The sequence below is a fragment of the Nomascus leucogenys genome, chromosome 5 (genome assembly GCF_006542625.1).
Source record: "Nomascus leucogenys isolate Asia chromosome 5, Asia_NLE_v1, whole genome shotgun sequence".
NCBI classification, from domain to species: domain Eukaryota; kingdom Metazoa; phylum Chordata; class Mammalia; order Primates; family Hylobatidae; genus Nomascus; species Nomascus leucogenys.
Genome location: NC_044385.1, coordinates 53,297,204 through 53,308,081, shown reverse-complemented (window position 1 = coordinate 53,308,081; position 10,878 = coordinate 53,297,204). Strand labels below are relative to the sequence as shown.

At 40.6% G+C, this 10,878-nt stretch overlaps 1 protein-coding gene across 3 annotated transcripts in view; it reads left to right on the top strand.

Annotated features, from left to right (window-relative positions):
* The first annotated feature begins 304 nt into the window (after positions 1–304).
* CR2 (complement C3d receptor 2) overlaps positions 305–10,878 on the top strand; it is a 35,640-nt gene continuing 25,066 nt past the window's right edge. The window contains exon 1 of one of the 3 annotated variants that reach the window (XM_003272989.3): positions 305–475. In XM_003272989.3, the coding sequence (XP_003273037.2) occupies positions 418–475 (58 nt within the window). In that variant the 5' untranslated portion in view covers positions 305–417. The remainder of the gene's footprint in view (positions 476–10,878) is intronic. The other 2 variants (XM_012506813.2, XM_003272988.2) reach the window with 2 other exon arrangements.

The following is a 10,878-nucleotide window of genomic DNA, read 5'->3' as shown; positions in this document are numbered from 1 at the left end:
TCTAGCATAACACAGCATGGCACAGAGGACGAACATTGTAGATTACTAAGGGTGAGTACTAACTTGTGAAAGTTTTAAGTTCTAGAAAGAGAAACAAGTGAGTGTAGTGGGTTGCGTGGTCAAAAAAGTGGGGAAGCCACCGCAACGAGGGGCGAGTCTGAGCCAAAGAGTGGCTCAGAGCTCCCCGCCCACCTCGTGCCGGGCCATCCCTCCTGCTTGTCCCACCCTCACCGGCGCCGCGTCAGCCCCCAGGCCGCCTGCAGGTGTGCGCTCAGAACTAGCACGTGCGCCGGACACTATTTAAGGGCCCGCCTCTCCTGGCTCACAGCTGTCTGCTGCTCCAGCCCTGCCCTCCCGGAGCTGCCGGACGCTCGCGGGTCTCGGAACGCATCCCGCCGCGGGGGCTTCGGCCGTGGCATGGGCGCCGCGGGCCTGCTCGGGGTTTTCTTGGCTCTCGTCGCACCGGGGGTCCTCGGTGAGCTGGGAGGGGGAGCACGGCGGTGGGGACGCGTCCCGGGCAGGGAAATCTTCTGTGCCGCGATGCAAAGCAGGGGGCCAAAAGCGAGACGGTGGGGACAGTGCTCGACGCGTGTCCGCCTCCCGCTAGCTTTGAGGGACCACTGCAATAAACCACCTGGTCCTGATTGTCCCCACTGGCTCCTCCGCGAGCTGGGACCACCAGAATTGGAGGCTGCGCCACAGAGGGGCGCTGTCTGGTCGGCCCGGTGTGGCTGGCGGCGTGCGGGTGCTCGCGGTCTCCCCGCCCCCGGGATTCTGAAGGTGCTCATCGCTCTCTGGCCGGCGGTCAGCGCTACCGCTCGCAGCAGGAAACCTACCCACTGCATGAGGCACCAGCTAGCCACGTGAGGCTGTTTCTCTACACTCCGAACCGCGCTCCTGCCCAGCAAAAGCGGCAGAGCCTCGGCTCCCTTCCCTAAATAAGAGTAAGACCTGGTTCCCAAGCATGGGTCTCAGATTTTCTGAACTCTACTCTGATATTGGTAAAGAGATCCTAAACATTAACCATCCGTAGTTATTTTTGAGACATGGATTAAAACTATTGTTTTCTTCTTGTTATTAACCTTCTGTAATGGTGTGGACGTCCGCAAAGGTCTCATTCACCGTTTATTCTATCTTTTTTTCCTCCAGATTGGCTTGATTTTAAAGAAAGATTATACTTAAGATTAGCATCTGTTGGCTACAGGATGGGTCTAAGTTTCTAATTATCTCCAGGGTACTGTGCATCCCTAGTTTATAAGACGTTTAACTGTATGCAGACCTCAATAACTGGGTGACTTTTGGCAAGTCATTTAGCTCCCTGATCTTCAGTTTCTTCATCTGTAAAGTGAAACTAGTGATTAACTGGCCTTCCACCTCACTAAGCTGCCCTGAGCACAGATGAAACTAAGCAAAGAAAGTTGGATGTTAGTTGTCACTACTAAATATCAGTAATAAGCCTCCTATACAGACTTGTTTTTATGGAGCCAGCATTTAAGCCAACAAGCTGGGTGTCCAGTTGTTTCTATGGACATCCAGCTTGTTAAGATATCTGGAATACTGCACATATTGGTTTATTACAACTTTTTGCTTTCCTGACATTTTACTGTCTCCTGACCCTTAAACCTTTCTCCAGACCATTATCTTCATCTCTCTTTTCTTTTTCTGCATATTAACTCCCTTTGAACAAATGTACATTGACAACTTTTTCTAAGCAGAGTACGTCCCTGACTTCTCACCTATTTCTAAATTTTAGAGAGGATATTATTAACTGAAAATCAAATTCTTCACCAGTCCTGCCAATTCAGGGCCACAGCAGCAGCATCATGTAGGTCACTTAACTGGAGACCCATGAAATACCAGGTCTACCTATCTGTCAGCCATTCAAGCTACTGTGCTTCTGTTGTTTGTACATTTCTCATTTTTGTACCAGTATTCCCATCCTAAGCATTATAGTTACCTGTGTAACAACCTCATCTCTTTTAAGAGATTTTGGTTCTCATGATTGGAAATGTTAAAGAGTGACCTATAGGTCACTTTCCAATTATGAAAACAAAAAATTAAGAAATATATATATTTTCATTATTTCACTCCATTGTTCAAAAATCTAAAAGGCCTCTGGTGGAACAAAATCTAGTGTCTTCAGCCTTTCTAGCCCTTTGGAATGGGATCTCACCGAAGCTCACACCCCCTGATTTCTCCAGCTGCCTGTCTTGTATGCGCTGCTCATGGTCTTCCCCACCTGTCTCCCATGGCTCATGCTTTGCCCACTCTCCACTGCTGACTTTTACTGCTACTGTGTGCTCTCCACAGATCATCTCTTGGCTCTTGGCCAGTTCCTGCACTTGAGTGTGCTTAAGAAACTACTAAAGTACCTTTATAAAATGTAGGTTCCTGGTTCCACCTCCCCCTCCAGAGGTTCATAGGTTTGGAGTTAGCACAGGAAAGCTGAGGTTTAACAATCACTCTAGAAGATTCTGCAGCAAGTATCTATAGGGCACACTGCTATAAGCAAAGTCAATGGGAGCAAATTTCCTTTTTAGTGTTTTCCTATTTTTCCTTTTGTCTATTTGCATAAACAGATTCAAATTTCCTACACTTCTAGATTTTACTCAAGCCTTCAGTGGCCACCTAACTTTATCCTATGCTGAGAAAACAAAACCATGAAACAAGAATGCTCCCATTTTCTAATCAGCTACAAACCTACCAACTTACAAACTTACCTCCATCTGGAATCAGATTTTGTTCTCCACTGCAGAAAACCTGCTGAGGCCTTCCCGTCATATTAGAATAAAACCCATGCCCCTTATTCTCCAATCTGAGGCCTTCTGCCTCTCCCTGAGATTCTCTATACCCCACTCACTCTCTCTGCCCCAGCCACACTGGGCTTCTCTTTATTCTTTGAGCACAATTGCGCTAGGTATTCTCTCTTTTGAAATGCTCTTCCTACAAATTATTCTTTGCCTGTCTCCTTCTTGACATTCAAGGCTCAGCCCTCTGTTGTGCTTCTCTGACTCTTGTCTGAAGTATCCATATTCCAGGGTACTCTCCAATACAAAACTGTATTCTATTTTCTACAGACCACCTATCACCATCTAAAACCTTCTTGCTTATTTATTTACCTGTTTGTTGTTTGTTCCCTCACTGGAATACAAGTTCCATGAGTGCAAGACCTTAATCTGCCTTATTTCCTGATTTGAGTTCCTGTCAATAGCCTGTAACTTGAATTCAATAAATATGAATTGAAATCTTGGTATGTTTCCTCCTACAACAATGAAAGAAGTATCCTTTCTGCTGACAAATTCAGCTCCTTTTCCTGTATTCATGATCATGTTCCATACCTTCTTGCCTTTGCAAGGACTTTACTTCTGCAGATATCTCCTACCTTGCATAATCAATGTACCTCTTTGTGTATGATCATCCCCACCAGCATTTAAGTATACCCCAGGAAATCCTTTATGGACCTTCTCATGACCCACTGGAACTCCGTTTTCCTGTCCCTCTTCTTGTTCTTCTCAGCAAAACTTTTCATTGACTATTTACTCAAATTTCGTTATCTCCTTCTCCACTTCAGACAGGCTTCTTCCCCACAGTCTCCTGAAGTTGTTTCTTGCAATGTCGCTACTGACGCTTATGCTGATAAATCCAATGGTCATTTTTCTATGTTAATGTTTCTCAGTCTTTCAGCAAAAGCTGATGACTACCTTTCCTTTGAAACTGTTATTCTCATCTTCCAAACCAAGACACTCTTACCTGTTTTTTCCATACTTCTCTGTTGACTCTTAGTCTTTTTTGTTTTATCTCTAAATATTAGAGGGTCTTGGGGCTCAGCCCTGAGCCTCTTCTGTCTTTCTTCATTTCTTCTTCCTAAAAAACCTCAACTCATCTTGTCTCATGGCTTTGAATACTATTTATATGTTGATGACTCATATTTATTATCTATACTTCTGTCCTCTCTCCTGAGCTGCAAACTTGTACATCCATCTTCCTACTTGGCATCTTGATGTGGATGTCTAGTGTGTTAGATATACCAAGTCTGAATGGAAATGATTCTGGACACAATTCCCTACCCCAAGGCCACAACACACACACACACACACACACACGCGCACACACACACTCCTTTTCCAGGCTTTCCATCCTCAGAACAAGGTAATTCTATCAATTGTGTAGCCCAAGTCAGAAGTCTAGAAGTCAGGAATCCTCCCGTTTCCTCAGCCCCACATGTAAAACAACAAAAAGTCTTGCCAATTCTATTTCTAAAATATATCCACTGCTCAATCCTTTGGTCCAAGCTTCATTTTTTTTTTTTTGGGGGGGGGCCCTAAATGGTACTCTTTGCTTCTAAAAGTAGCAGTTCAATCCACTCTCTACCCAATTGCCGGAATATTCCTTTAAAAATGTAAGTCAGGCCCTGTGATTCTCCTGCTTGAACTCTCCAATGACTTCTACTCAGGATAACATTCACATATGTGTGGTCTAAGAAGCCCTTCACGATCCCTCCTGCTGAGTTTTCTGACTTGATCGTGGACCATTCTGCTTTGCTCATTGCATCCCAGCCACACTTGCCTTCTGTCTGTCCCTGGAGCATACCAAATCCATTCCTCCTGTTAGGCCTCTGCCTAAAATGCTTGTACCCAGCAATTTGCCTGGCTGCTTCCTTCTTCCTTCTTGTCCTTCAGTCACAACTTAAATGTTGCCTTTTCACAGGCCTTCCTTAACTATCATAACTGAAGTTGCATGCCACCCTGTCCCTTCTCCTTCCAGTGCATTACATTGTGACATATCACTCTATTTCATATTTCATGTTCGGCACCTTCTTATTTATTTCCTGTTATCTATTTACAGTCTGTCTCTTTCTGATGGATTATAAATTCTGTGAGGGTGGGAACCCTGTCTCTGATGTTCACAGATACATCTCCTGTGCTTAGGATTGAACTTTGGTTAATATGAATAACTGTTGTTAAACTAAATAACAAACAGAGAAAGACTCTCTAAAAGAAAAAAGATATTTGTTTGGGAATAGAACATTGCAATGGGAATATGTGTGTGATTGTGAATTGTGTGTATATTTAAGGAAGTAAAAGAAGACAAAGGTTTTTAAAGGAAAAATATGAGGATTGCATAATTGTTTTAGAATAATTATCCTTGGCTATGAAGACCAATAACAAGGGTGATGCCAGTTTGAGGTTATACAAGCAGATGCAGGAAGGATGTTCTTGTAGGGTTGCAGTGGCTTTTGTGCACGGTTGTGGTTTTTCAGTCTTTTATGATAGTTTGGGTTAACAGATATACAAGCATGAGAACCCTGTTTTCATGGCCTTCCCTGGCTTTATCAAGGTGTTTTTTGTTTTTGTTTTTTTTTTTACATTAGTGACTCTATTTTGATTCTGACAACTTTCACATCATCATTCAAAACTTGCTTATCAAATAGGCAGGAAACCCAGTATTAAGGTATTTGATTATATGAATTATCAGTCCCAATAATTATTTTCCCTCCTACCTGCTTTCTGACTAAAATTTCAGTTTTTATTATCCTATATGTTTGTTTTTCATCCATTTCAAATGGATTTCCAAGCCATTCCAGGTAAAGTCCCTGGGTCCAAGTAATTAAATATATCCCTGTTCATTTAACTCAGAAACTGCTTCACCTGGTAGTTTTAAACATGGTTGGAAGGATATGTGTCTGAATGTCAAGTCACCATCTTTGATCTTCGATCCAGTCATGATCTCCTCTGAGTTTTACTCCTGGCTACAGAAAGATGTGAAGAGGGTCCAGTGACCCTCAAGAAAATTTGTATTATTTGATGGCCCATGGCTTAACCTTCCCTTTTCTGATATGATCTGCCTTGTGACCTGGGATTCTGGCTTTCGTTACTAATGAAGATTGATGTTCCCAAAGGAAGATAGCCCTTAAGTCTCCTTATTGGAAATGAGACCCTCCCATTTTTTATCATCCAGAAAGTGTGATCTGTATCTCCTTTCATCATGGAAAGTTATGCTGTGAAGCACCCTTCTGCTTTTGCTGTTTCTAGATCTTCATTCCATCTTCATCCATGTCGTTGCCACTGATTAAATCTTGTAAATTTAAATTGGTTGTCCAGCTTGTGGAGGATAATTTGATATTGTCCTTATTTACATTTGATAATTACAGATTAAGTCACTTGACTAGAGTCGCTAGTACAAGTAGTATCAGGATCATGAAGTTTGTCTTCATTGAGGTCAAACCCTGATATTCCTTATAGAATCTTGCTATTTTGCACAGAGTAAGCACTTAGAGACTTTTGTAGTTGTTAATGGAGAAAACTAAAGAAACTGAGGAAATAAATCCAAGGGGACCTATAGTGATAGCTGGCTCCCAATAATGATGCCTATTCTTAGAACCAGTCTTTGTGACTTCTCCAGTAGTAGTTTGGGGTCGCAGCTAAGGTCTGGCTGTGTTTTGGGAGCTTTGTGTGTGAACTTGTGTCAGTTCCTCCATGTTTATACTTTGACTTTCACCCATACCTGTCTCAGACCTGTTTGAAAAAGGAGATTATAAATTTGATATTTAAATACACTGCTATTCTAGGAGGGCTTTACAACTGGGTACTTTTTTTTTGCCTGGACTACCATCTGATCTGGAAGAAGAGTTAACTTCTTGTTTTCTGCTTGTCAGTTTAGGGCGTTGAAACTTGAGCTCGTTCTCATACATAGAAAAATGACTTTTCCAGGTATATCCCTAAGTGTATCATTGCTATAGTTTCTTACCTACCTCCTAGAATAACTTCTGTTCCATTATTAATAATAATATTGTTATTTTAAGTCACAAGAATCTGTCTTGAAATGACTGTCCCTTTATCTAGTCCCCATCAGAAAGGATTTACTGAGTTCTCTTTGGGGGCATATTACTCTACTAGATTAACAGAATAAAATAATGAAGAATAATAAACATGTTTTCTCCTCTCTAGGCATTAAAGGTTTAATAGCTAAGATAGTTATGTAAATTCATTAATTTTCAGGATCATATGTGTACTGAGCTTTTACAAGATCTCTTATACACTTCAGTTGCTTATGCTATCCTGGAAAAGTTTGTATTTAAAGATTTTTACTTTTTTGTCCCACAAGTTCACAAATAGCGTACATTAGTTATGTGCGGGTTTTTTTTGTGTATAAATAATACCTCAATGAAGCTGGGAAAAATAATATCCACTCCCCCTACCACCCTTATAAAAAAAATCAAAACATATGTACTCATCCTTCAAGGCCCCTGCCACATGCCTTTCCTGTTTTCCCCAGACTCTGACCTCACTGTGAAAAAACAAGCAAACAAACTAAAACCAAGAGGGAACAATTCTGAGGATTTTCTGAAATTTTATGAAAAATTACTTTCTCCATCTCTGAAGTCTACCCTAAAAATTCTCTGAACCTCTGAGCTTATTTCTGTGTATATTCACCCATACTGCAATGATATGCGTTCTTCATTCCATAAAATATTGCCCTATTTTAGGCTTACATTCTAAAGATCAAAGTTTTCAGGATAATTGATAACAAGGCAGAAGCAGAGAAGAGGTTTTAGCCACTCTTGGTTTTTATGTTTCTGTAGCCTTTGTCTCTAGGTCAGGGTAAGTTTCTGCCAAGGTTTCCTTTTGCTAAGTCTAAAATTCAGAGTAACCAGTCTTAAGTTTGCTGTTGAGGTATCTTGCAAATACAAATGCTTTCTTGGGTATATCAAGAGGCATTCTTTATCACCTCCCTAGAGATCTTCAAGTGGTCAGATGCTCAGCAGTTCTATAAACTTGAGTAATCCTGTAATAGAGGCATATTTGGGTCTGTCACTGTATCTGGATGAGATAACGTGTTATGTTGAAGATAAAAGACCAGTAAATTCACATGTCATCTCAAGTGAAGAGGGCTCCTAGGTGCTCCATGCTTCCTTTTACTTCTAGGGGCACTGGGTATGAGGGTTAAGTCATGATAGCTGGCCAAACCTATTCATCCTGTGATCTTTATGACTTTGATCTATGGTCTCCATACTGTGTTAGGATGAGGTTAGAAGTTAGAGTACAAGGGATGTTAATATTACCTCATCCTCATCCCATTCAATTCAAAAAACACTTTTAAGTAACTACTAGATATTAAGCTCTAGACCAGAGAGTGGGGCCTGGGAGTGACATAAAAATGAATCTGATAGTCTTTGCCTTTGAGAAACTCCTACACTAGTTGTAAAGGCTGACTCTTAAATATATATTGTACTATGAGGTAGTTCTCTTATTTATGAAGTGCTATGAGGTCATAGAAAAATAACTCATAAATGCTACCTAGAAGAATTAGAGAAATATAGGCCCTCTGGGCAGAGGAAACGGCATTTGCAAAAGCATAAGTGTGCAAGAACATGATGTCTTTGGAAAAAATCAGTGTTGTTGGAGTACAGGCTACATAGTGAGGAATGGTAGTTGATTAAATGGATTGGAGCTTACTTATAAAAAATCTATGCATTTTTTCCCTATAAACAATGGTAAGTCATAGTAAGTTTTTAAATGTGCAGAGTGGCATGACCACATTTGTGTTTTAGAAAGATAATATGTGCAGTAGTATAGAAGATGTACCAGCCCAAGGGAGAACAATTAGAAAAGTAAATTATGTCATTCAATGATCCAATGAGAGACTACTGCAATGACAAAATAGTTGGTTTGGAGAGAGATTTCTGGAGTCCAGTCACTAAACTTTGGTAAGTAATTGAATGAAGAGAAGAGAGTAGAGGATGAGTTACAAAAAGGAAATGATAACTGTGAGTTTTTTAAGGCAGAAGACTTGGTAGATGATATCATAGATTAACAGAATATGTATAAAAATGGAAAATGAAGACTATAAGTTATAATTGACCACAAATAAAGTTGGCATCCATGCACAGAAATGCAGACTGTGTGCATTAAACAAGTAGTGTTCTGGAGTTGACTGATCCTTTGGAAAGTTTTGTAAATGTAAGAATTTCTGTGAGTAAACATAAGCAGGCCTGTCAGCAAGTCCAGTCAAGTTGAGATTTAATATAAAACACAAAAAGTCTCCAAAAAGTCTCCTGAATCCCAGCCCCAAATTCTGTTTGGGTTGATTTGGTTTTCTTTTGTAGATAAATCATGTATGAGTCATAGAGAACTCCTTTAGGACTCTGTGATTACACACATGGGTATTGCATTTGGGTCGACAATGACATATTCTTGTAATAAAGGGTGAGTTGGCAGGAGACAGCTCCGGGGTACATGGATACCAGAACAGCAGTTCTAACCAGAAACCATCACTCTTCCAAAAGAGATCTGAGTGATTGCCACATACTTTTTAAAATAAATAAGCAAAAAGGAATCACCTCCCTGATCCACTCCAGAGACACTGCTTCAAGATTACCAGCTAGAGACGATCCCTAGAAGAGAAGGAAGTTTTGGCTGCTCTCTTCCAATTTTAAGACTCCAGTGCTACTGACCAGGAGCTTGAATTTCATTTGGCTTTAAATTGTATGAGTCCTTAATCTGTCACCCCTGCTTGTCATAAATGATATTCTATTCTCTTTGCTATTCTTTCAGTAGAGAAAGAACTAAGCTTTTCTAAAATGTAAGTCTAGCGGGGAGATGATCACTCATCTCTTTTTTATTTTTATTTTTATTTTAAGTTCTGGGGTACATGTGCAGGATGTGCAGTTTTGTTACAAGGTGAACGTGTGCTGTGCGATTTCTCATCTCTTTGTCTTTAGATATCTACTCTTTGGTGACTCATCTGCTACATGTATTATCTCAGACAATATTGTAACCTGGGATAATGACATGCCTTTTAATGAATGTAAGTTCAACAATCTCTTTATTGCACCCTATTTAATTCCTCTTGTCCCCTTCCAGAGGGAAATTGGGCATCTGCACACCAAAGTGAGTAGCCAGGAGGGTTTACACTTGGTTTGAGTAGCTCTAGGCACACAGCTATGACTTACCCATCTTCCTCATGGCCCCCAATCCTACCACACTTTCCTTCGTTTACTGTCCTTTGATTATAAGTTATTTCATAGTGAGTAAATGCTTACATCTAAAACATTCCAGGAGATTACACACTGCCAACTTTATTCCATGCAAAAAGTAAGCCACCCTAGGTCCCTTCTATAACAATTTATCTGTGGTCTGGGGCGGGGACTGGTGACCATCTCATAGCTTTTTGGTTTTTATCAGCCAGTTCCATATACCTTTTGACCTTGCTACTTCCTATTTAGAATCATCTTTGAGATCAGGATACAGAATTTCAACAAAATGGGTAAATTGTAGGCTGAGTTGCAGTTTGGATTGCAAGAATGAAGAGAAAATTCTCAGAAAGTATAATATTCTCTCTTTCCCCACCTACTCCTTAAAAAGGTATTCTTTGTAAGTCACTCCCAGCCATCCCCAAAGGGACTTTGACAGCAGCAGCAGGGAGAGGGGTTTGCTATGAAATCATCAGTGCCAAATCGGATATAATAGGGAAAAGCTGTTTGACCTCTTGGGCGAGAAGTCAATGCATTGCACCAGCAAAGATAATCAAGTTGATGTCTGGAGCTCTGGAGCAACCCTCTTCTTCAGTGTATTACTCTTACTTGAATGCTCAATTATAGAAGTTGAAAATGGAGTTGTGGAATCTGGATTATGTTCATTTTTTAAAAATGATACAGTGATATTTAAGTGTAAGCTTGCTTTTACCATGAAAGGCAGCAATGTAATATGGTGTCAACTAAACAGCAAACAGAATCATCTACTGCCAAAGTGCTTCAGGGGTGAGTTGGGCTGAAACTTCAGGATCTAGAAATAAAACAAGGTTTTTTTGGGAAACAGATATATGGTACCTATGGAAAGAGCAGAAAGAAGATAATATATATGGTTGAGTTTTCTAGTT